The 27,742-nt window shown below is 34.3% G+C and overlaps 1 protein-coding gene across 6 annotated transcripts in view; it reads right to left on the bottom strand.

Annotated features, from left to right (window-relative positions):
- The window catches only part of Dnc (phosphodiesterase dunce), a 621,682-nt gene that overhangs the window by 293,086 nt on the left and 300,854 nt on the right, over nt 1–27,742 (bottom strand). Inside the window, exon 2 of one of the 6 annotated variants that reach the window (XM_076327455.1) lies at nt 19,885–20,270. The exons of 3 other annotated variants lie outside the window; for them this stretch is intronic. In XM_076327455.1, the coding sequence (XP_076183570.1) occupies nt 19,885–20,024 (140 nt within the window). In that variant the 5' untranslated portion in view covers nt 20,025–20,270. The remainder of the gene's footprint in view (nt 1–19,884; nt 20,271–27,742) is intronic. 2 more of the 6 variants (XM_076327454.1, XM_076327456.1) reach the window with 2 other exon arrangements.

Here is a 27,742-nt window from a genome sequence, read left to right as displayed (position 1 = left end):
ATTTTTCATACGCGTTTAAAGTCGTTTTCTTGGATAAAAATGATTGTTTTTTTCTAAAATAATAGTCTTTAATTTACGAATCGACAACATTTTTTGATTTCAAACTTTCCAGTTCTTATTAACTGTGGCGGTCAACAAACATTGTTTCACCAGAAGAGGTTCTAGGAGTAGCGAATAACTTCGCCATTTTGTACGGATTTTTACTTCCGCAAAATTGTAAAATCAAGTTGAAAGTTATATTTATATTCTCCAGAAAAGACTACTTTTTTCATTTAGTTACTATTTAGAGAAAAGGATTCGCAAAATTTACCCGTTTTTCGATGTCTCAGAGTGGTGTCCTCCCTTAAGTTGTTTCAAACTCTCGAAGATTATTAATTAAATTTTTTGCCTTGTTACAACTGACGTTTCAACGGTAACTGTCCGAATGTTTTTTTAAAGAATATACTCGCAGAATACCTTTATCGAATTTTTGTTCAAAAGTTACCGAAACCATGAACCGCGTGTTCTGACAGAAAGATACTAATCCCTGAAGTTACACGCGACTGTCGTCGTTATATCAAGACAGGGATGCTATTAGTTCGGAGTTTGATCCTTTGAAATGTTGACGTTTTGTAGATAGTACAGAATGATTTTGTTTCAATTTAAAGGACATAGATCTGTCAGCGCGTAAATATAGTTTCTTGAAATTGAATACGTCAGTTTTTATTAAAATTAAAATACAGACACTACTAGAAGATTCGATCACTGAGAGTTCTGATGGACTGTGTCTGTCAATCCCGGTAGAGTCTATTTTACCATCTAATTTTCACCACTTAACATCAGTCATCGAGACAATGATCAGTTCGTATAATCTTTTAGCTCTTTTATTTGAATAAGTAACCCCTAAGGAAAGACCTTATTTTAATCTATACTCTTAAGCATGTTTGCACGTTGCTCTTTAGTGATGAACGCACTGTTCATAATAATGATTGCTTCAAAAGATCTCTTAGCTCTTATCCTGGAGTCATTAACTCCTTAGAAGTCTTAGATAAGACTTTGAACTCCTTGTATTAATTGGTTTCAATTAGTTATACAGTCAATTACTTCCTCAGGTAAGACTCTCACACGTTTGTGGTACTAGTTACTTAAACTTGGTCTGTACAAGTCAATTAGTTCTTCATTAGTCTTAGAGAAATTTCTGTACGAACTCAGTGTTTGAGAATCAGATGTGTTGTTCCGTTCTCTCCTCCTATCACTTGGATCTCTGGAGGAGAGATCCTTTTGAATGATTTATCCCCGTACGAGCCCCCAAATAACTATTGCTCTGATGTGGTATATTAAAGTATATTTAATAATATTATATATTACAATGATGGTAGTGTTAGATGTAGTGTCAGTGGTTAGTTTCGCTGGATACGTCTTTTAGTTGTCTCGTCTTATCGTCTTTTTAGTCATACCGTCCGCGACACACTCTTCGGACATACTCTCGTCGTCATACTTTGTCATACTCTGTTCCTACGTTCTTCTCGCGCTCTATATAGTCATTCCCATTCATTCTCTTTCATTCCTATCCTCAGTCTCTCTCACTTCAGACATTCGGCCACGCTCGGCCATCCCAATCACCCGTCTTTTCTAAACACTCTTCACTTTCTCCGAACCACATGTATTTCCTTTCATCCCCATGCATTCTCACGCTCGGTCGTCGCACAAGACCCCCTGTAAAGGATACTCGTGCCTTCCAGGAAAACTAGCGGGCCGATCGGCGCTAAATGTTTACTTCAACTCGAGTCCAACCGCGCACGTTATCTTGTTTAGGCCTACACTCGAAGCAGGCCTAAGCGGACGCCGAAAATCCGATACTACAGATGCTTGCGTTCCATTATATTCAAGAATATATGATTATATACAGAAGAATCTTGAAAATTGCAGGAAAACGAATCCAAAAGTTCCTGCATGTATCGAGATTCTTGCAACTATCAAAGTACTCGATCTAATAAAAGGGAGCCATACAATATATCTCCACTACCTATGGTCATTACTATCGGATTCACCTCCAGCTTCACTCGTTACTAAGCGACTAGCCTTTTCACTTGTCAACACAATGCAACAAGCTAAGTTCTCGTGGAATTATCGAGGTTTAATTACAGTTCTACCTTAGTCATTCACTGAAACATTGTCATGTAACAGCGTATAAATGGACTATCGGACTTTTGTTTAAATGAAACATTGTCCGTTCAATTCGGAGATCCCCAAGCAGAATATGTATTTCTCTTGAGCCTGACAATCCATTAAAAATCATTACTGTCAAGGATTCGGTAAAATTGAAGATTACTCGATACTCAAAAACAACTACATCAATAATTAAAAATAAAGGAAAAAGCATATACTTGCGAATGAAATTTCTTTTACATAGATAAGTATTCATGATACATTTTATATTATTTAAGTTCGCTCCTTGTCCTTATAAATCAATTGAAACGGATTGGTATCGAAAACGATGTAGTACAAATGAAAAGGTTATTCAAAGAGCAAACGATTCAAGTTTCGAACATTCGAGAAGAATGGCTCAATTTCGAGCGATTTCAGAAAGAATTTATATCGAGGCAACTGCCGCTGTCAAATGTGACCAATAGCGAGGAAAATGAAACGAAATTCGAGCGTAACGGGCCACGAAAACGTCGCTTGATTTTCTCGCTCAACGCTCTTGAATTCGCATTATCGCACAGCTATCCGTTATTTCGATCGGGTCTGGTGAATAAAACTCGAAGGAACGCGACTATCGTGCCAGGACTCGTTCGTGTCATCTTTGAAAACAAAATACAAGGTGGGTGGACAGGGACAGAACGAAAGAGGAGGTTAGAACGATCCACGAAAGTCTATAAATAAGGAGTTAATAAAACAACGTTCGATGTACTTGACCTCTGGAATGCGGTACCGACGATCCAAAAGAGGAATTGTGTACAACGGGTGTCTCGTTTATTCCAGCGACTTTTGGCACCACGAAAATGTGTGAAAGGAAATAGTTGTGGTTTAAGAACATTTTACTTGGTCGTGATTTTTGTTAGAATTGAACATTGTGTTTTATTTATCGTTGGTCGAATTAAACGATCATATTTTTTCGACGAGAAATAGATTTTCGTTAGTTGTTATCGACCTGAATTGAAAGTGACAATTTTGGAAATTATATCAATTTCGAATTCAATTTATCGTGTATGTAATAGTTCCATGCAGCATTATTTTAAAATGTTTACCGATAAGTAAACGTCATACAATACAATCAATTTATAATAATTATTATACGAACATGAAAAGTACAATGTACGTATCGTTTTGTTTTTATTTATAGGAGCCAATAAATGCACAAAATCAAATGCATATATGAAAAACTTTACATCTCGCCCAAATTTTCTATTCCACAAATAATAAATGAGACACAATTATATGTTATAATTGTATATTGTATTATAATTAAAATTATATATTAAAATCATTATAATATGTTTTCCAATATTTTCTCAAATACGACTAATCTCAATTAGAATGCAAACGGTGGTTTAAAAAAGGCTACTTTTTCTTAATAACTCTGCAATAGTAATAACTTTAATTTGTAATAATGATATAATAAATTTATAATACTGATTTAAAAAATAAAAGTTACCATTTTCTAATATTGGACCCTTCGATATTTACAAACTGGAAGGATTAACAAAAAGATTAGAATTTCCAGGTCACCGAAGATTTCTCATTGGTAGAGCAGAATAGAAACTATAGAATTGATCGAAAAATGGAAACAATAGAATGTTGTACGAAATAATTCGGAATCTAAAGAAAGATTTTTCTGTGGGGAACGAAATTAAATTTCGACGACTTTCGTCGATGACAAGTGGATTTCTATGAGAGAAGAGCTAGCAAAATGGAAATTATGTTCATACTCAAAGCTTCTTGTGTTCTTTATGCAAGAGTTAACGCAGAAAGTGGTTCAATCCTTTTTCATTCCGAGAAAAGAGGGTTTTACGCCCTTTGTAAATTCGTTTACCTGCCAGAGAGCGTAAAACCGCTGAGATATTAAAAATGAAATGTGTGAATTGTAGCACTTTACTTACGTAACAGCGTCGCAACACGTTTAATCATGTGTAGACTCACCTGAAATAGAAAAAGACAATCGATATTAAAAATAATAGAATGGTAATAACAGTAACTTGTGGTATAGAAATTTACAATTGTTAAAATAGATTGTACAATTCTAAACTAATGATTTTAATACATCAGTTATTATCGGTACACTTGTCTTCAATTTTCATTTATATTTTTATTGTAAATTTAAATTTCAGTTATTATTGCAAAATAATAATTCACCATTATATTAATATCCGCAACCGTTATTAGAGTTTCATTAAAACGCTCTCAACTGTAATTTCGGTCCTCTTTAGTAAATCACATAATAATTTTGAACATAATTGCATACTAATTATAAGATACATAAGAAGTAGAAAATTATACATATTTATTTGCATTTTCATGTAATGTGCACTTACTGATATTATCATAGTATTTAAATGCTTTTTATAACTATTGGACATGACTTAATTTATTCTACTGTTATTAACAAAGAAAAAAAATAAAACAAATATCTGAATGTACTGTGAAAAATTATTTTACGGTTGAATATATTTCGTTTCTCGACAAGGTATACTAAACTTTACACTTTCTGCAAAAGATATGGGTACAATCTTGCGCGAAGAAAATTTATACCGTGTTGCTGCATTTTTATCATCCACATGCGTCACATGAATCATCTTCAACTTTGTCATCGACGGAGTCAATGTCATCTACATCTGATTATAAATATGTATGTAAGTGTTTGACGTTTCTATAAGTTCTTTCTCTTTGTAGCCATTTTAATCGAAATATGCAAAATGTTTTTAAAATTTATTATGTATAGTTGTAAACTAGCAATAGTAAAACAACCAATGTGTAACAATTGTTAAAGTTTGACGTAAATTTCAATGAGTATGATACACAATGATTGAGTAGCTACGCGCATCGAAATTTACAACAAACTACAACCAGTTCAAAATTACATACCAAAGCATTTTAGTTTTACGTAATAATCTCCAAAATTTACAGAGAAATATCTCTATAATAAAGACAACAATTTTGTTTCACTAACCTTCAAAATTTCTGACAATTGTAGTTTACACTAACAGTTTTAAATATTTTATAAAATACTCAAGAGATGGTGTTACTGAGAACACGATTTGTTTTTTTCTGAACACGTTCAGAAAAAATAGAATGTCTCGTCCCCAAAACTATTGCAAAGACAAACTTCTAAATCAGTAGGATGACGAATGGAAGAATGTCATACCCTCGCTTTTTTAAAAATAGACAAAAAAATGTTCCGTATAAATAAAAATAGAGCCAATTTACTCGGAAAGAGGAAACAGTATCAAATGGACTAAGAAACAACTTAATTTCATAGTTAATTTCCACAATAAGTCCTCCAATTTGTAATAAGTGCAACAGAAAAATTATAATAGTATTACGTCGAAATGTATCAAATACTTACTCTGAATCTCAAAACATATAATCAATAAACATCAATTGACTCCGGCCCCAACAGAAAATGTGAACGATAGTCATAGAAAGCATAAGACAAAATTGTTTTTGAAATATGATATGCACGGTAAAATATACGCGTTTGTTAAGTTAATGAATTTTACGTAAACAAAATTTGAAATTCTAAAGAAATCAATGAGTAGAAACTATTTTCACGTATGCATTCGATTAAATTTAAAAAATGTTTCCTACAGTTATTGAAAAATAAGAATTTAGATCACTTGGAACCAAAAAAATAACAACATATCCTTTCCATCGTTTTCAAACCTCTTCAGAGAAGTTCAGTATTCCTTTTGAACTGGAGTGCTTTTCTAATTCAGCTAGCCATACGAAATATTATTTTCTTTAGCAAAATGCTTTTAATAGGCGAAGAATAGAAAATTCGAACGAAAAACTCCGCTGATTTCTGAGACGTCTTTAAGATATAGAATAAATAGAAGAGGAAAGCAGAGCTGAAAATACAAGTCTGGGCCATCTGAAATCGATATTTCCGGATTTCATCGTTGCGTCTTATGGACACTCGATTCTGAAGCTTTTAGTCGCTTCAAGTCTGACCAGCTAAAAAAATATTCGTATCTTCGATTCCGTTGTCATTTATATTTCGTCATTTGTATTTCTCATTTACTCTTGTCACTCTACTTCGAGCAAGTTTGAATCAGGACAGAGGCTACTTTCATAATTATTAAACAAACAGTTCATCCATTCACCATTATTTCTGTTTGTTATTATTTCTATGTAAATATTTTTAACGTGTAATAGTACTGAGCTGAGAGGCTTTCCGTTCAATGACGTACATGTATTTACATCCATAGCGAAAGGGTTAATGCTCATCTGGTGTTGTTAAGACAGCAGTCTCTATTACACGTCTCTACGACAAACCTAGAAGTCCCATCATCGGTGTATTTTCCCGACTGGTTCTACCTCAAAGTGAAGAATGGACGTCTCGTTCAGAAGACGAGATAATAAACGACGCTTCAGCTGGAATCCCGTTTCTCTCGATGCGCTGCCACGCCAAAGCCACCGCAAAGACACAAGCCGGGTAAACAACCCGAAACAGATCTACCAGAACGAATTCTCCGTCTTCGTTGAAGAGGAAAGATTGGGGACAAGTGTATCCCCCTATTTTTCATCGTTTGAGAATAGTCTAAACCCCTCTTGACTTCTATTCCCATGGCCAATCTCCAGGGACTGTTGAATGTCTTCGATTGTCCTCAAAGAACGGAACGCATCTTTATACGTGATAAGGTCACGAAAAATGCTTAGCCAAGTCACCATTCTCGTGTACGAACAGAGAGCAAACTGCCTGAAAGTTGCGTGACTAACCTAACGCAGATCAGCATATACTGATTCTCTGAATATAATAATTCTCGATTTTCTTCGTTGTTCTCTTCCCATGGTCGAGACAATTGTATTTTTAACTCTAGACTGTACTTCAGAAGTAGATGTAGAATCTTATCAAAAATGATAAAAATTTATAATATTTTCTACTAAAATACACACGCTATCAAAGGTATCTGAACGGTAACTGCATGTATCAGTCAAGGGATGAGGATTAAAATAAAATTTCCGAAGGTCTAGGTGAAATAGCTTTTTGCCTCCAGTTGACAAAAAACGTAAATTACGCTAAAGAGTATATAAACTTATCAAATGTATCAAAAGGAAGTTTGTTAGGTGTGGTACATTCTAATTCTGAGATGTATCATGCATTAGTTTAGATAGTTTATAAAGGATATGTGTTATTACCAAAGAAATAAAATGAAGACAGATATTAAAATGAGACTTCTGATGAATAATTTTTCTTATGACAAGAAAATTTTCAAGGTGGACGAAATTATGATAATAAATATGGAAAAATGACTTTCATGGGCTGTATTAGGAGAAGGACAATGTTTATTTTACGGAAAGTGCATTTAATTGCCTGAAAACTAAGTATTAGAATATATCTTCTCTTAGATCAATACATGTTTAAAGATGAACATAATGGTCAACATTTTACCTTAAGTTCACAAGAAACAACTACAGCGTAGAACATGAAAAAAATTTGTGAACGTAAGAGAAAGTAGATTACAAGGTTTATAGAAATGTCAAAGTAGCTTCTAAGAAGTAAGAAATAACTTATAACTCTATGAAGGGTACACTTAGTGTTAAAGTAAATACTAAAATAGACCTTTCGAAGAAAGGAATTCTTAAGGTGGACGCAAAGTAAAAAAAACTTTATAAGCTGCGTCGAACCTAGGGTATCTGTTTTATAAAATAACTTATCCCTCGGAAAATGTGCCTGATAGCAAAAACACTAATTCGACGGCTACGCAACATCGTTCATGGAAGTCTTGTAATAAAATTACTGGAGGAACAGCAAATTTCTCAAGGTGAACAAATCAGTCCAGACGCAACGACGAGAATTTATCACAAGTTCGCAAGTACTGTAAGAAACTTAAGGGCAAACATAATAAAAGGATCTTCGCAGGGTGTATCGTGCCCTAAAGTGTCCTCTAAGCCGTGACATAAAGAAATACAAGAAACTCGGGAACAAACATTGTTCCTGAAAAGTATCTTCCAAGAACCGTAGAACATAAATCATCACTCCTCTCCTTAAGGGGGCACATCACCCTGACAAGTAAAAAAAATGGAATTTTTCTTTTATTATTTTCTTAAAGTTCAAAATGTGTAGTATGTTATGTCAAGAAGATATTTCGAAAATCGAACATTCAGCGAAGTTGCAGCAATAAATAAACTTGTTTTCTCAAAACTATATTTTTCAACCTGGAAATCTCCGAAACTACCCATCCGATTTACTTGAAATTGTGTAGAGATATTCTGCATAGATGATTATTTAACTTTTTATAAAAGTTTAAAGTTTTTTTTCCGATAAAAATGATTGTTCTCTCTTCAAATTTTGACCACTTCTACAATTATTTAAATTCTCGAAAAATCGTACGCTACATTTTAGATAATAGTCTAGTTTACGAATCGACAACATTTTTTTATTTCAAACCTTCCAATTCTTGACAATCGTGGCGGCTAACGAATAATGTTTCACCAGAAGGGGTTCTGGGTATAACAAATCACTTCGCCATTTTGTACGGATTTTTATTTTCGAAAAATTGTAAAATGAAGCTGAAAGTTATATTTATATTCTCCAAAAAAGACTACATTTTTCATTTGGTAACCACCCAGAAAAGAAATTCGCAAAATTTACCCATTTTTCGACGTCTCAGACTGCTGCCTCTCTTTAAAGACAGAGCAAGAGAGACCTGGAGAAGATAACGAATGCTCGATCAATGATTGTCAGAAATATCGCGGTATAGATTACGTTTGCTAGCGGGGTTGCGAGGAATTTTCAAATCCCTTCAACCCCTCTCGCCTCGAGAAGGGGCTCGTTTTCTTTCGCGAGGTGAGAGCGCTACAAAGGAACCCTCTCGGTGAGGCTCGAGCAGCAGCAGCAGCAGCAGCAGTAGCTATTTTTTTATGAAGCAGCACGCGTGCTTTAACGATGATGGCTTCTTTGTGGCCGGAGTGTTTTATGCATTTATAGTTAGTGCGTTGATCGTTTGCCGAACGAGCTTATCGATTTCATGGTTGCGGCGATTGTTATACAAGACGGATCGCCTGGAATTTATTCTTTAATTACGATACAGGGTGTCGAAATAGTAAAGAACACGAGAAAATGCACCAAGGTCTTTTCTCGTTGACTCCATTGTTGTCGTTACCACTGTTATATTTTTAACAGAAACTTGTCGTGTAATTTAATTTATTTGTTTTCTTATTAATAGGATAGACGGTTTGGTGCAATAAAGTTTTAATAGTTAGAAAATTTAAGTGTACATAAATAAATAAATAAATTTATAAATAGATATAGTAAGTGTATCTGAACGTGCGTAAACGTTCATTGATATACGGAAATACGCATAACCATGCGTAAATATATGTTAATCGACGTAAGTTGTGTGATAAAAATAAATATAAGGGAACGTACAGCTACAGTCAGGAACAAAAATATTTCGACACTTCACAGTTTTCACCCTATCTCTTTATAAGTTTGAATGTGACAAATGATAACATAATTGGAGTACACAGAGGAATAGGTGTCACTGGAAAACATTATTCGTATGAAAGGAATAAATACTGTAGTAAGAAAACAATTTTTTTGAAGGTTATATTTTTAGAAATTTCAAGATTATCTGTACTTCTTTGCAGATGAATGTGAAGCCAAAACTGTTTCAAAACCTCACCTCAAAAGTGCAAACACATATATTCCACATATTTTATAAGAATAATACAAGATCATAGTACAACTCTGTAATGTAGAGCTGTGTTTTTTCAATTCGGTGAATTTATGTTGAACTATCTCGAAAGAATGCACAGTTCAAATAAACCATATTTGAGAGTTAAAGGTATAAGTAGAACTTTAAAATCATGTTTAATGATTTAAATATGGAATAACTGACAATTTGTTTTGTGATTTAACAAGTTTTACGGTACAGCGATTTTGAACATGTTTGGCACAAATACGAGAATCCACTGCGCGTGAAATTAATATTTTTGTACGTCCATGATATAATAGAAAATACAGAAGACTGCTAACGAAACATGCGTGGGCTTGAAATAATATTGAAAAGGTAAGGAGTAATGTTGTTGAGAAAATATAATTATAAAACTTTTTATGGTATCTTTAATATTATGTTAATATTTGAAAAATCCACGAATAGATACTCTATTGTTAACAGTAAAAAGAACGGACGCGGAAAATTCTTTTCATCCCTTCCGTACAAACAACTTCGATGACGTCAAGAAATTTTTTCTTTCCATTTTTTAAATAATCGATGCAATCAGTTCGACAGTTTTACACGAGACTTTTATAGCATGCTAGTTATTTTTTGAACGTTTAACATTTTCCATATTACGCTTTGTCAGTTGACGTTAGATAAAGAGTTCTATAGTACTAATTGGTAAATATTAAATAGCTACTTTCGATAGCTTTTAGAGTCAATGAATACAGTAATGGACACAAATATTTGTATTGTCTATCAAAAATGAAGTCCCGTTAATAATTGTTTTTATTTTCTCGCGCATCGACCTGTTTAATCCACGTTCAGAGTTTGACGTTGCTGCACAAAGTACAGAAGATTTGCAGATAATTTCATTAACGTCGATGAATCAAACGCGTAACGAGTTTGATATTAATTGTCTCGTTCGTACGGGACGATAAGGATTCAACACATTCAGTTTTAGCGCGAAATGCAAATTTGAAAAATAATTCTTTGACAAGTTTAGAATGGCATTCAAGTTAATATTATCACTCTCCTGTGACCTATTCGTGTGATCTCGCACAGTTTCATTTATGCGATATTCTTGGTAATGTTTTTATTCTTAATCTGAAATGAGATTCGAAATTATTCACTATGGAAGGTATTTTCTCTTCAAACGATAATTTTATTAAATCTAAGTAATGTAAATTTCTTATTAAAGATATTGTCCATGAATTCTATATTAGTTTATTCATTTCTACATTATTAGATATTTTTATCGAAATGTGTACAAATAACTGTGCAGAGTTTTAAAAAATTATTATCAGTAGGGTTTGAGTAAACAGTTTATGAAATAACATTTGTTTAAGCGTTTAAATTAAGAGATCCTCTTAACCTTTTCTTGAATAGTGCGGGACCATTAAAAAATCCTTTCAAAGGTTAAGGGGATACTCTATTCTATTTCATCACTTTACTACAAATGTTTTCTCGGGTTTCAAATAATAGTGCAGAAGATTTCAAACAATTATCGTTAATATTCTACAAGATGAAAAACACCACCGACGAAATGTAATACGAATTAAGTAATCTGACCTTTTCAAAATTGATGTTATTGTAGCTATTGTCGAAACTAAGAAATATAACATAGAATAACGTTTAACAAAATGGAACACACATCGAAACACACACTTAATTCTCAATGTTAATTTTTCAACTTTTGTAAACTGTAAAATAAAATATTACAGTTTTTCAACATAATACTATTTCAGATAACAGTCAGGAACTTAATTCATATATTTCATACATATACTCTCTAGGAGCATATATAAGATGCATCAATTTTACCAAGTTGTGTAAGTTCAATAGTGAACATCGAACGAACTGTACTATTCGTTAGTTGCACAAGGTGCTCTTGTATTTTAATGCAATTAAATCTAGTAATTAATTTGTCTTCAAAAGTGGGACAAACTGTTGTAGAAGCGAGCTGCACTCTGCGGTGCAACTATAACGAATTGACTTAAAGCAGGGGTCGAATAAACAAATTAATTTCATCGTGACTTAATTCGATCCAATAGAAGGTAATTGCACCGGAAAGTTTGACCGAAAACTTAATCATAACAATCTTCCGAACTAACAAACGCAATATGATATCAGAAATATCGGATTAAAAAGTAATTTAACCCTAAACTTTTAACTTTCCACGCAAGAAGGGAAATATGTACACGAATTTTTATTCGATAAGAAATAATTTACAAGGGATATCGCTTAAGTGTAAATCACCGATTTTGTTGAAGCTTACTTATAATATAGTTCTTAGAAAAATATTTGACACGTATTCTTTTTATCTGCAATTATCCATACGTAGGGGGTGAAATTAGCCCTCTAATTTGAGGCAGAAAAACACATTTTTCTTGATACTTTGAAACCTAGAAAGAAGATGATTTGACTAACATTCTCTGACTCTCATTTGATCAGACTATTACAAACTTATTTAAACGTAAAAGATTTCAAAATCTCAAGTTAAAAACAGTCTACGAATAGATATACTTCGATTTAAAATCAAAAAGTTACACATAGCATAGAATTAATTGTTTCTGAGATATTCAGCAATTCGACTTATACAAGTGTTTGTTAAAGTGCGATCAAATAGTGGTCGGTGTTTCGACGCTACTTCAAAACCTGAATACAGTAATTCCTGTTTCCAAGTAACATAATTGAAACCACTAGTTCACTTGAAAGTAGAGTAACAGGCGATTTCTGTCTCGAGCTCAGATTCAATCACGCATAAACTACCCACCAATAACATTGAATGAAGTACCCCGAGTGTGAGCGAGATAAAGCAACAGTCAGCGAGTATAGCATTACGCGCGCTCGGTGACCGAAACTTCAAAGCGATGGTGTATATGCATCGATGTGTTAACCACAAATACTATATAAAATTTTGTAGATATATTACTACATATCTACGAAAGTATTATCAATGAATTGGAGCAAAAAACACAATTTCGCTCGAACTATTTATTCAGCTCAGTTTCTCTTACTCGAAAAAATGCACTTTTGTGTATTTTCACGCTCTTTTGTATTCTTCTCTCGACTGAAATTTCTATAGATACACTGGGTAAATAACAATTAACACAATATACGTGAGTTACTAGTTAAATACATTCAGTATTTTTTTTTATTGTATATCAAAGACATGTGTGATCAAATAAGATAAATGAAGCAAAAAGAAATATTACAGAATGGTCGCCAGTACTCACCACCGCCTATCAGTGGTCAGCACCAGTTACCAAGAGATTAAACGGCATCTATGGTAGTCCGTGGAGGGTCCAGATACCCAAAAGAGTACTGGTCAACAGTGGTCAGTACTGAGCAGCACTGAGCAGCACTGAGCAGCACTGAGTAGCACTGAGCAGCACTGAGCAGCACTGAGCAGCACTGAGCAGCACTGAGCAGCACTGAGCAGCACTGAGCAGCACTGGTCAACAGTGGTCAACAGTGGTCAACAGTGGTCAGCACTGGTCAGCACTGGTCAGCACTGGTCAGCACTGGTCAGCACTGGTCAGCACTGGTCAGCACTGGTCAGTAATGGTCAGTAGTGGTCGTTGGGTCTGCGTTATGTAGTAGTCGGTAGTGATCATTAGTAGTCAGCAGTGGTCAGTTTAGTTCAACTTGGGTCCGCAGTGGTCAGCACAGTGGCATTCGCACTCTATGATTGTCCGCGGATAGGCCAGGTTCTCCCGATGGAGAGATCTGTCCACCACGGAAGTTCCCCAGAGAATAAAATTTACTTTGATTGCCTTTGTTGTATTTAACCGAATATTTCAACAAATTGATGTTTCAAGCCATTATTTCTACTAAGATATTATTAATAATTGTTTAAAGTATGGTCCTATGACGGTTGTGAATAATTATGATAAATAAATATCAAGATATTGCGACATCTGCGAAGGTGAACGGTTTTAGTAAATATTTGTTCCTGAACGCGATTATTATTAACATTTATGCATCTTTTGAGTATTAATCTTACAAAACGCATCTTATTTATCCATTATAAATGATTAATTTGCCTGTAGAAATTAATTTTGATCGAAATTTAAAGTAAAGACATGTTCCTTTATGTTTCAAAGCATGCGAAGTAACAATTATCTATTAGATACATTCATTTAACATTTCTTTAATTCTTCTAATTTATACAGTACGTGCGGAAGTTGCATTTTTTACTTTAGAGATCCGAAATTCAATTAATCACTCTTTGCTTATAGAAACTCTTTGCTTTTCATTTTATTGTTATAAAATCTACTACTCGCGAGAAAAAAGCTGGTAACTAACGGTGCAAACACCCTATATACATTACATTTAATAGAAACAAAATTGACCTTTGTATCTCCTCTTCACAGTGTTCAGCAAAGAAACCATTGCAACGATATTAGGTTCCTCTTTGGCAAATAATATTTCTTTCTTTTATTTACAATAGAGAAGATACAGGAGATGGACAAAGTTATTGGCCAATTTTGTATTTAATAGTTATGTTGCCGTTGGTCCAGGACCACACGTCCTATTCCAATTCTTTCCGTGAAGCGTTTGTTGTTCGCTATATAGACGAGACTCTAGTCTCAAGAAAGCACCATTGACACGTGCATCGTATATTAATAGCCAATTGTTGCTGACACGTATTTACACGCGCCTCGTACGAACGATCTAAGGTGACACGAACATCTTTTTGCGACGCCACTCGAATATTTCAGACACGTGCATCAGATCCACACTGGCCATCCTGATGCGGATCTACACTGATCCAGACGAAACGAGCGGAGAATTAATATCAACGCTTGACTATGTTGTTTCATTACTTTTCTTCCATATAGGTCGGAAAGTATCGAAAACATTATTTTTAACGGAATAACACGTTTTAAGATCACCCGGTCACGTTTTACCTATTAAATAAAAGGGATAATTGTTTTTGAATGTGGCATTCGCACGTACACAATCACAAAAAAGTTTGGAGAATCTTTCGAACTTCAAAATAAATGAATCTTTTTCACACACACACACACACACACACACACACACACACACACACACACACACACACACACACACACACACACACACACACACACACACACACACACACACACACACACACACACACACACACACACACACACACATATATATAATTAATAATATTATCCTTACATTTTAATTGGACATTATTTAAGTACAGTTTCGGTTAAAAATTGTAACTGCACGTATTATCTAGGTGTAAAACCTCTATTGTTTAAAATATTTGGAGAAAGATTCTAGCAGAAAATCATTTTGTAGATATTTCTACAAATATTCTAAAAATCAGAGGTTTTTAAAAAAATATTTCAGACAAAAGCGATACATATTTTTACGTAAAATAGGATTTCGAAATAAAAGATATAATTTTATGGTAAGAGAAATAAGCTAACCTCAAAATGGACTCGAAAATGTCCACGTATTAAGAATGAAAAACTGAAAGACTGAAAAATATCTTCCTTTTTAATTCCTTGTCTATGAAATTCTTTGATGTGGCAACTTAAACAAACACCCTGTATATGTGTATGCAAAAATTGTTCTTCTATAAAAATTGAAATGTGTTCGAAACTTTTAGACGACAGTGCATGTATGACTGAAAGCGTGTATACCCGTTAACACGATTGCGTTAATTTAAATGAAACTTTACATTTAAATTTAGTATTTTCATTTTGAGACTTGATTCAATTTTGAGCAAAATTAATTAAACTCTGGTCTCTATAGGCTGTTTACCAGTAAGCGCTATCGTAAATGTTCATCATGAATAATAAACTTGCTAATCACGATCGCGGTGGCGGAAGTGCGTTTGAATAATCGAGCACGGTCGATTTTAATCTGTGATTGGTGATCGTAGTGGCTTCGAAAAGAACGAGTCAGTTGTGTTCAGAATAGGCGAGTATTTAAGCCGGTGGAAAATGTAATTAAACTTACTTGAGATATCGTTTCGCGAAAGAAATGACTATCGTGGGTGGTGGAAATTGAACTCCGTCGATCAAAAGAACGTGATTAGTTTTGGAAATAACGAATCGTAAAGCTGATATTAGTAAAGCATAATATTTAGAAATATCATGATTATTTGATAATTTCTATTATTCTATAAATTTTCGCAAAATTTTTCAAAAATTTCCTCTATTACGATACTTCTCGTATAAAATTAATTTACAAGTTGAAAAATGAAAAATAAAATAAATACATTTAGAAAGAATATTTACGAGTACGAGATAAATGCAACTTCCACAAACGCAAACTCGATATTTGCACGCGAAACTGAAAATGCAAGTGAAATCGATTGTACGTGAGAAAGGTAAATGTATACGTTTATTGGATTGATTATGTTTAATGGATGTGTTCATGTTTATTGGATTGAGTGTACGGACACAATTTAGTTCGAATGTTGACCTTAGGTCGGTTTGGAGGAAGCTGTCGGTTTCAGAGTTTCATTTTATCTGATTTTTTGTCATGAAATTCGGGAGTAAATACTAAATTTAATGAAATTGTCACGGAAATTGAAGCGCCACATTTTCCTCGGCTACTTGCTGAGAGCTGACTAGGACCTCTTCTTTTTTTCTCTTTTTCCTGCCTGGCTAGGAGACCATAATCTTTATGTTTCAAGATCTCTGATCGCCTTATCGGGGGATTCCCTCACTTTTTACCGGCGAGGAAATAGCACAGGAGTGGAAAAACTGAACTAGAAGGCATTACGATGCGACAAAAAGTCTTATCAAGTTTCGCAGATGCTGTAGCACGAGCAACGAAAATAAAGTTTTCTCGAGATCGTTAAAACGGAACTGTTAATGCTACGTTGAGAAAACTTTTTAATCTTTTTCCTTGTTAATTGTGTAACGTGTTATTATATTAGTAAAAGGAAAATTGGTTATGAAGTTGCTCTTATTTCATTTAATTAACGATATTACGTTAAATAATCAAACTTTGTTTCCGTATTAAATATTATATTAATTTCCTACAGCTCGACGTCGAAATATATTTTAGTATTGAATATTAAATTATTTTCTATAAATATTGACAGTATTGTTTATTCAAAAGAGGTAAACAATACTGTATAAATTATTTCAAAAATATATTAATGGTTATTTTATTGAATCTTTCAAAAATTTACTCATTAATTGTAAGAAGCGAATATATCGAGCAGAGAAACTTTCAAATTGATGGCAAACTGGCATATGTCGTTTCAATACCTATTTAACAGGTAATTTTTTACTTATTATTTAATATATGATCGATTTTGTATACTTTTCGGTAACTTCTAATATGTAATATTTTGGGAAGAATATTATAACACGGATTATTAATAAATAACGAATATTATTTTCAAAACGTTGAATTTGTATCGTTTTTCTCTTTTTAAGTATCTGATTTTATTGAAATTAATTTTATACACTAATCTTCGATGTTTTGTACAAAGAATCAATATCGGTCGATCAATAAGGTCGAAAGAGTAAATAAAGGCAATTTGATACACGATAAAAAAAAATAAACTTTTTATCGACTCAATGAAGAAGTCTGGAAGCTGTCTCTGATCTAACAGTTCACGAAATTCATTCCATTTCGGAATTATTCTCAGAACAACGTTCTCGGTCGCGAACTGATAGATCTTTCGGAGATTTAATTAAATTTCGAAATTGAAACGGTGAACTGGATCGGATGAAACGTGGTGGAACAAATCGACGGAAGTTTACTGCAAAACAATTACATAAAACCATTTCCTTTTTTCTGTCTACGTATTTTCCTTTTTATCGTCTAATATTTATCCTGTTGGTCCAAATATCGGAGCGATTGTAATGTAAGTGAGAAATCACAAGCTCAATTTTTGCAACAAAATCTTCCATTCCGACAGAATAATATTATTTTTACTTTATTTTTCATCTTTCTCAATTTTCCACAAACTAAGCTACGTATAATTAAGAAATAGAATAAATATATTTTCATTTTGAAAGTTCTGGAGCTAAAATCCCTTAAACATTTTCTCCAACATTTTGTTACACGGATTGCAATGTTGATACTTTTCCATGCCAAATTTTTTAACTATCCACAAGTTTAAAAGAATATTGAACTCGTCGATAGTCGTTGTCTAATAGTAAACCCTCTTCACCAAAAATTCTATGCTGGTTAGTCAAAAGAATTTCAATTAACGTCATAAACACTTCGCGCCGGTCACCAGGTTTCTTAAAGGGCACGAGCGACCCTTTATATAGGGTCGTGCAAGACGACCGAGCGTAGAAATGAGTAAGAGCGAAAGGAAATGCGTGTGATCCGGAGAAAATGAAGAGTGTTTGGGAAAGACCAACGATTGAGATAGGCAAACGTGACCAGATGTCTGAAATGAGAAGGATTAAAGATTGGAATAAAAGAGAATGAATGCGTAAGGATATAGGGTACGAAAGGACGTGTTTTTGGGAACAGTATGGGTACGAGAAGAGGTAAGGACAGTATGAGGTAAAGACGTAAGGACAGTATGAGTACGAGAAGAGATTGGTAAAGACGTAAAGAACGGTAAGAGTACGAGAAAGGATTGGTAAGGACGTAGTAAGAGAAGAGAGTTGGAAAGATGTAGTCAGATGAGAGAGTTGTAAAGACGTAGTCAGATGAGAGACTTGTAAAGACGTAGTCAGATGAGAGACTTGTAAAGACGTAGTCAGATGAGAGAGTTGTAAAGACGTAGTCAGATGAGAGAGTTGTAAAGACGTAGTCAGATGAGAGACTTGTAAAGACGTAGTCAGATGAGAGACTTGTAAAGACGTAGTCAGATGAGAGACTTGTAAAGACGTAGTCAGATGAGAGAGTTGTAAAGACGTAGTCAGATGAGAGACTTGTAAAGGCATAGGCGACGAAGACGGTAAAGACGCGTGTCGAGGGCACTAAGACGATTAGCTTAGTTTTATACATAGTCGATCTATAGTGAAAAGAGAAACCTATTACCAATACCACATCTAACACTAATAATACTACAACTACAATAATAACACTATATGCTAGTATAATATATGTACATTTAACCAATCCCCAACCACACGTACCAACATTCTGAATAGACTTAATAAGGGAAGAAAAGGAAATATTCTTGTAAAAAGATAAAGTCAAAAGTGTGGAATAAAATCGAATCAGATTTACTTTTCGAAAAAATGGAAGATAGATGATCGTAAAGCGTGTAAAGAAGAAATCTTACATCCGATATGCATTTATTATACCCATAATCCCTTTCTAACAAGCAATATCTAATTAACGTTTAGGATAACCAGAAATGGCTATCTCCTTTACTCCATTTTTTCCCCTTCCTTATATTTTCTGTTCTTTTATCCCTGATGCGTCTCATAATTCTTTCTTTACCCATTGCGTAATATAATGTTCCTTTATCATTAAAATTATTTTAATAGACGCAACTGGAAACTTCTGCATTTTCTTACTCACTTTACTGTATCAAAAAGTAAAAAAAATATGAGTTTCGTATATTCAAGATATTTTTTACCCAAAGTGCTTAACTTATGGTGAGAAACGTCATAAAAAGATAAAATATAAACCAACACAGCATAAAAGTAAGTTAGACGGAATTCATTGAGCCGGGTTAAATATCTAACGATCGTTCCCTAATTTATAAAAAAAAAAGTATTCAATATGCAAAAGATAAATAAATTAAGCAAACTCCAGTTTCAATCGCATGCAGTAAACTTTTCGAAATCGTTCGTCTGGCCTGGCAAACCAACTTCCTGCGTGCATAGGTCGAGCCTTCAATACAGATCCCCAGCCATTCGATTTGCCGATAACATCGGCCCATCGAACATCGAGAAAAATTCTATCGAACCAAATCCAATTTCCTCCAATTCGCTCGGATCAACAGGTATGCGGAAAATTGCTTATGGTTGCAGCGAGGCTGTTGAAACTTAACGATATTCGTGACACCTTAGTCTTTAGGGAAATGAAGAAACTTCACGGGATTGGGTGTACGAAGCGCAAAGAGACTCACCCGCAGATCCAGGAGTGCCTCCTCTTGGGCACGTTGCTCTGCGGAACCAGCAACAAAGGGACGGTGCCCTTTGTGCTTCCGCCATTTCCACCGCCGTCGCCGGCCGGAAGCCGAAGCTCCGGTACCTGAAGGCTGCTCATCTTCGACCTGTGTCGCGCTTCACGTCACCAAAGTGACATCACCTCGACGTCCTCGCAGACCCATCGATCACGCATCACTGACCTCTTGGCTCGTTCGGTTCTCAACGAATCCATAAGAATCGTGGGCGTGGACTCGAGCTGCCCTGGTTATAACACGCTCCGTGAAGACTACGAAAGGTACATTCTTCATTTGTACTCGCGGAATCGTCGCCGTTTCCTACTGTATCCGACGTCGGGCCGCAAATTCTACGCACGGTAAACCCGACGCATTGGGTCGCACGTTTCACGAAAAAGGTTCCGACAAAGGGGACACACCCTTTGTCAGAATGTACCACTGATATTTAAACGAGCTTTCGTTCAACATTGGAACTTGAAATTATGAAGATAATGATACACGATTTTGGATATACAGGCTGTCCCAATCATCACCGGTCGATTTGAATTTCGCGCTATTTTCAAAACGTTGAACCGATTAACCTGAAATTTTACGTACGTTATCTAGATAGGTGGATAATTAATCGTGGAAAGGTACACGGTGAAAGAACGTGCGCTAATTATTCAAGCGTATTACGAAATATTGGGATCTTTAATGTTCACGACTCGGGAACTTCGTAATTCTTTCCCTCGAAATACTGTATCGGCAAAAAGCATTACGAATAAACAAAATTGTCGCATATGGAGCTCGGAAAATCTACGACAGGTTGAACAATTGTCAATGCAGCCAAAAGAAGTCACTGTTTGCTGCGGTTTTTTATCAAAAGGCACGATTGGGACATTTTTCTTCGAAAATGATGACGGCAAAGTCTTTACTGTGAATGGGAAACGATATCGCGACACGTCAACTGGTTATTTCTGGCATCCATTGGAAGATCTTGACTTGGATGATATTTGATCTCAGCAAGATGGTGCCTCGTGTCACACAACGAATGGAATAATGTCACTTTTGCAAACAAAATTTCCGCAACGCGTAACTTCTCGAAAAGATGATGTCGATGGGCCACCAAGATCATGCAATTTGACACCTATGGACTTTTTCCTTGGGGGTCGCGTCAGAGGTTAGGTTTATGCCATTCAGAGCTAAAAGACAACATCGAACGTGTCATTGATGAAATTGATCTGAGTTTGTGCGAAAACGTCGTGAAAAATTTTGGGAAAAGATTGGTCTATAAAAAAAATTAAGGCGACCATTTGGAAAATATCTTGTTTCATTATTAACTCCCAAGTTTGTACTTTTAAATAAAAAAAAAAAATATTAAGATTATTTAAACCGTTTGAGTTTTATTCAAAAAGTAAATCGACCGGTGATGATTGGGACAGCCTCTAGAAGATTAATAGTTCAGAAGATATTTAAGGGGGTAGTTAAACTTTAAATCTTTAAGGTGGATAAATTTTAAATATTTTAGGCATATATATATACCTACCTATTAGGTATATACATATAAATGCCTTCAACATTTTAAACCCTATCACTGTACAAAAGCTCATTGAAATATCAGATTCATCGGCGTCTTACAAGTCCCCTTGTAAGTTTGAGAATCCACTTAACACTTTATAAGATGTATTGATAGTTGATAGTAGCTCCTTATGGGAACTGTTATGCACAATACTGAGAATTTAATGAAATTTTCTTGAATATAGAATTGTATCAATGAAAAGAGAACCATTTAGATGACAAGAAATTTTGTAAAAGACTTCGTATCGTATTTAATTTCGAAAATTATTAATTTTCCTTAAAAGAAAATCGTTTCGTTGCTTACAATTGATTAGGTATTAAATTTAGTCTGGATCTAGTACAAAATAAAAGAATTTGATTTCTTATTTCTTTGACATGCTAGCTTATACCGCTATCTTACAAAAAATTAAAGGGAATTCTCTTTTAACTCACGAACGTATCGCATACGCTTATACAAATTATTTCTTCCCGATGGTATCAGTGCTGTGTGAAACACGAGAATATTTCGATTTCCACGGTTCTTTTCGCTAAAAGTGCTCTAAACTTTGTGTATAATTCTTCGTAACAAAATACGTCAAAAATGTGGAATACAATTGTATTACGTCTTCGTTTGTGAGAAAAATGACATTGAAAATTGTCGAGCGCACATGTCGTTAATGAAACAGCTGAATAGTTCTTCGTACAAACAGTTGCTACGGTCTAGCACAATGTGCACAATGTTGTTTCGATTAAATAAATGACTAAACAACGTGTATAAGTCACCAAGACGAATATTCTGTATTGTATTACATTGATAAACGCGATATAATGTACCCTTACTCGATACACAGAAGTGACCTGTATGGAGAACCACTGAGATGCCATTGCCATGAGAGCGGCTGATTTTCTCGCAGAGGATCTATGAAAAACATGTATTCTACACTTTTGACTAGTTTTGTTTTATCATACACGCGCACGAATGCACATATAATACAGATAATTTTTATATTATCTTTTTAGAGTTCACGATCTCTTGGTATACAATTTCAAAGTCTCCAATTATTAAAATTCTCATCGATTTTTCCTTTCCAGAACTCGCGATCTCCTCTTCCTTCTTCCTCTACAGTGATATCGTACAATTATCGTTTCTTTATTTGAACGATTAAATTCGCCACGCACAAACCTTTCTCGTTTATGCGAAATAAACAGAATTTTCCACACAACTGGTTCCAAATATTCTCAAAGTATCTTCTTCGTATCTACATATTCTACTATATTCTCTCTCCAAGAATTTATCGCCGTCAATTCCATTCTCTAATCTCGAACATTTCTCTATTATCTACAGAAGCGACTTCACACGAATACGTAGCTGGCGGCTATAGGAAACACATTGAGCGAGAAATTATTGAAATTCATAGCGATTAGTGACGACGTTGAACGGACCTCATTAAGTCGGATGACAATTGTTAGACACCCGCCTCGAGTGCTCGTTAACGTCAGATCTGGGGAACGATTGTTTGTTAAATTATGGAACAATGTCAGAGATTTCCTAACGAAAGAACCTCGGTTTTTCTCAACGACTAGTCTATGGCCTCTCCTTGGTTAGAGCACTTTTTGTCGATGACAAAACGTCAATTCTGATCATGAGCGCGACACGTTTACATAAATATGATGCACGTGAACCTGGCACAACCTGATTCTTCGATTCGAGCAAACCCATTTAATACAGTGCATAATGCACGAAAGATTGTAGGTGAAAATTCCATTACAACAGATTTACTGTTCCTCGCGTGCTTGCAAGCAGCCATTTACGAGAAAATAACACAATGGAAGAAAAATCTCTCCTTTTCTAATGTACCTTTTATTATAAGAGAAATATGATCGCAGTAAATCTTCGTTAAAGTAAAGAAACGAAACTATACAAACTTTCTAATTCAAAGGATGCATCTTGACTCTTTTCTCTATCCTGAAATGTTGTGCTCTGTGGGGAGAAATAGATGAAAATTGTTGAAAATAAACGAAATAATATGCTTCTTCTGTTATTTTTCATTCAGTAGAAAAAAATGAAACAAGCGGTTAATATTATCTTAAAAAGATTCAATCGAGAATTGTTTGTAAAGAGGAGGGTTAGCATGGTGTCGCAATAATCATGCTTCAGAAAAAAAGGGGATGACGAAGCATCCTTGATCTTATATGTTTAATTTTACAGTCAGAAGATTATACACCTCAGGAGATAATATCAACTATACTTAACCGAAAGTACAAGTCACCTAGAAACATCTGATCGACCGTGACATCCAATGGCTCCTATACACGATGCAAGTAGCTCATTGGCTAATTTGACCTATTCAGAATCTGAATCGCATTTGTGTTAATGAAACTTACAATTTTCTTAATTAGGTCCTTCTTGTATATTTGTTGATATTGATATAATATTTTTCTATCGTTAAAATTATTTTAATAGATACAATTAAAATCTTCTGCATTTTCTTAGTTATCTTCTTGTGTTAAAAAATTAAAAACTCGAGTTGCATATATTAGGGATATTTTTTACCCAATGTCCTTAAATTTATATCGAACAGAAGGACGCCATTCAAAAAAAAAAAGAAAGACGAACCAACATAAAATGAAAGTAGGTGACGTTATTCATTGAGCTAATTGAATCTGATCTAATTTTGATTAAATTTTTCTATAACTAATTCAGAATTGCGTACAAAAGCACCGAGAAAAATTCTATTAAGCCAAATCCAATTTTCTTCAATCCGCTCGGATCAACAGGTCTGCGGAAAATTGCTTATGGTTGCAGCGAGGCTGTTAAAACCTGATGATGTGAAATGGAGAAACGTCGCGGGGTTGGATGTAAGAAGCGCAAAGTGACTCACCCACAGATCCAGGAGTGCTTCCTCCTGGGAATGTTGCTCTGAGGAACGAGCAACAAAGGGATAGTGCCCTTTGTGCTACCGCCATTTCACACTTTCTCCAAATATATTGCCATTTTATTCTGTTAGGAAAGGCTACCGAATATGATGCAACAATAAAATTGAGTACATGGAAAATTCTTCAAAATGTACATTCCTTCAGTTTTAGTATCTTCTGAAAAGAAATATGCCAAGGGAATATACCAGTTGTCTGCAATTTTTTTTGAACAGAGGGAGATAAATATATGTAGAATCCTACTGTCAAAGTTTGAAACGCTGTTTTTGATAAAAATAAGTCAAAAATGTGAAATAAAATATTTTGTGCGTGACTTTGTTGTTGAGAAAAATTATTTCAAATATTTTACGAAGACTTGTTATTAGCAAAATAATATTTCTAACGTTTCGTGCAGATAACTATTACGTAACACTGGAAAAGTGAATTTATCGACAATTTAAAAGTAAATTGGAAAACTTGAACGAACGTCACATTCAGAATAAGTCTTTTACAATTGTGATTTATTTGTTCATAAAAATCTGTACGCAGAATATATTTTTTTATTATTTTAATTTAGATTTAGTATTTACTGTTATTTATTATAGTATACTTTTTTACCGTTTTCGTTATTAACTGTTTCGTTAAATTGGCTCCTTTATTCGGAAAATGTACGGAGTATTTGTTTTAAACCAGCGCCAAAATTTATATACAAACGATCAAACAAGGAGGATACGTGTCGAATAATCGATTATCGATTATCGACGCTCCCTTTGACTCCTGTTGACGCTCGACTAGCGGTCGCTTATTAATTATAATATAATAAGGGTCGCGTGTGCAGCTGCATCGTTGTACAATACGACACGCATTAATTGCACAGGCTAAAGCCTTTCTTTGACCCTTTACCCCACACCGCACGACCTGGCTGCGATCGTGATGCGGTTCACTAGGGACAAATTGCGTGTTTATTAATAATAATAGCAAACATGTCCCATTATCGACGGTTCACTCTATAGTAGCAAACTTGACAATCCAAACAATCTTCTTGTTTTCACATTTCAGTTGAAACATCGCATACATGAACGCTACAAGATTTCTAATACCGAAAACACATATATCAAACGACATAGAGTGAGCAAGAATGAATAGTATTGACCGAGTATACGATGATTTCTTACGAGAAAATAAATTGAAAATATACAATACAATTTTTGTGTAGGAATCTTCGTTTTCGAAAAAATCGAACTTGAAAGATTATCGATTATCGACTTGACCAACGGGTCTGTTTATCAGTCACTACTTCTACTTGTGTATCAGTGTTTCTAAACATTAATGGCAGTAGAGTATTATCTGTTTTCCACTTATTTAACGATCCTGTAACTAGTTACAACCAATTAAAATAAATAAAACGACCAGCGATGTTCACGTACGCCAACACAAGTCAAGATAGTTAGTAATGAAGAGACACGTAGGCCAATTATTAAATTCTACGAGTACTCGAGGAATTTTTAAACCTGATTTTCTTGAAAAGGAAACATCGAATAAAAGAGAAATATTATTTCTTATTTTTAATGTATTCTTTTCACGGAGAATTACCATATTTCTGTTTGTATCATCGAATCTCACCCATTGGGTATATACAGGGTGTATCCCACGCAATTTGACCAGGGTGTAATATTAAATCCTTAAAGAGATGCAAATTGTTTGAAATAAATAAAAATTCAAACAGATATTGAACGAAATCGTATCAAGCTGAGTCCTTTAAATGTCTATACTACAAAAAATTACTTTATAAATTAGAAACGAATAAGAACAACATCTTTTGTCCTTGTTGTTTTACAAAAAATAAACTTCTTTGTGTCACATTTAAATTTCTTGGAAATGAATTGAAAATATATTTAAAAAGTTACGAATAACGAACATATGCCAGAAAAATCAAAGAAATTCAAGAAGTGAACTATTACTTGCCGATTTTGCTTAAAATTGAACGAGAATATAAAACGTAAATATAAATGAAATTTCCATTTCAATATTCGTAGTAAAACGTAGACAGAAAGTTTCAAAGTCTGTTTTTCCGTAAAAAAATGTTTTCGAAATTTGTTTCGATCACAATATTTACCTCCCTTATAGGTTCGAAAGTAAAAATAGTGATTTAATTCCAGTCTCAGGGATCCGTCAAAAGTTTTTCTTTATTGATGGGAATTGCGGGAAGGCGAAGTTTCAGAAATATTATGCTAAATAATTTATCCCACGGACTTGCTGGGATCCTATCAACGCCGTATAAAAAACATTAATCGAAGTTTATTCATCGTAACAGTTTGAACGATACAAAAAGTGAATTTCGTAGCATCTCTTTCATCGAACGTCTCATCCGTTACAATCTATCATTAACAAGCAAGATCAGAAATCGTTTGTCTACTCAGAGAATGTTTACTGTATAATTAGCAGCACGTTAACGAAGAAAATTAATCGACGAAACTGAAGATAGCTTCTTGACAGTAGCTCGCCTGTTTCTAAGAAAAGGATCTCCGATCTCGAGTGCAGTCACCTTTGCCAGCAATCTCTATCGTTATAAGGCTTCGCGTGCGGTCTAACAAAATTACGACGGAGGACAAAATGCCATGATTACACCCTTAGGGCAGCTGACCTGTGGCGTCAACGAGGACGAGGATCCCATTGATCGGTGATAACACAATCTCGATGATCCGTGTCTCGCCATGAGATAAATGATATCGTTCAAGAGCAACGAAGTGAATTCAAGGTAGTTACGATTGAATGACTGTGACACGGTAATTGAAAAGAGGATCAGACTTATATATTTTCAATAATTAATCGCCGATGCTGCTCTATTTTTCTGAAGCGAATTTGGTCGAGGAACTTTATTCTGGTTTTAAAAATTGAATTGTGTTACATCCTTAGATCTGATTTAACATTGATTTACTTAGACAGAAATAAAATATTGAAATTTTGAATCGTTATCTTCGATGAAATTATTTATATTTATCAAGATATAGACTATCGAAATTAGCCCTGAACTGAACGTGAAAGAACATACAGCATTTTTCCTGCAGTGGGTTATGGAACATTCATCGATTACCAAGTGATTCTTATATACGTATTTTGTGAGTGATTTCACAATGAATGCTAGAAAAGAAGTTAGATTCTTCTATTATGCTGATTTTTTATGTCAACAATAAAACTCAACTAATTTTAATCTCAAAACGTAAAAACTGAATAGGTTTCATTACACTTTATGGAAGACAAAAGTTCCAAAAGTCGATATTTTCTATTTAAAAAATGTATACAATTGAAACTTTTACGATTATTAAAATGTTGGTTTCTTCACAGAAGAAATATAATACCAGAGAGTGAGTCA

The sequence above is a fragment of the Ptiloglossa arizonensis genome, chromosome 2 (assembly GCF_051014685.1).
Source record: "Ptiloglossa arizonensis isolate GNS036 chromosome 2, iyPtiAriz1_principal, whole genome shotgun sequence".
Classification (NCBI taxonomy): Eukaryota; Metazoa; Arthropoda; class Insecta; order Hymenoptera; family Colletidae; genus Ptiloglossa; species Ptiloglossa arizonensis.
Note: the sequence above shows the minus strand (reverse complement) of the source record. Positions and strands in the feature narration are given on the sequence as shown.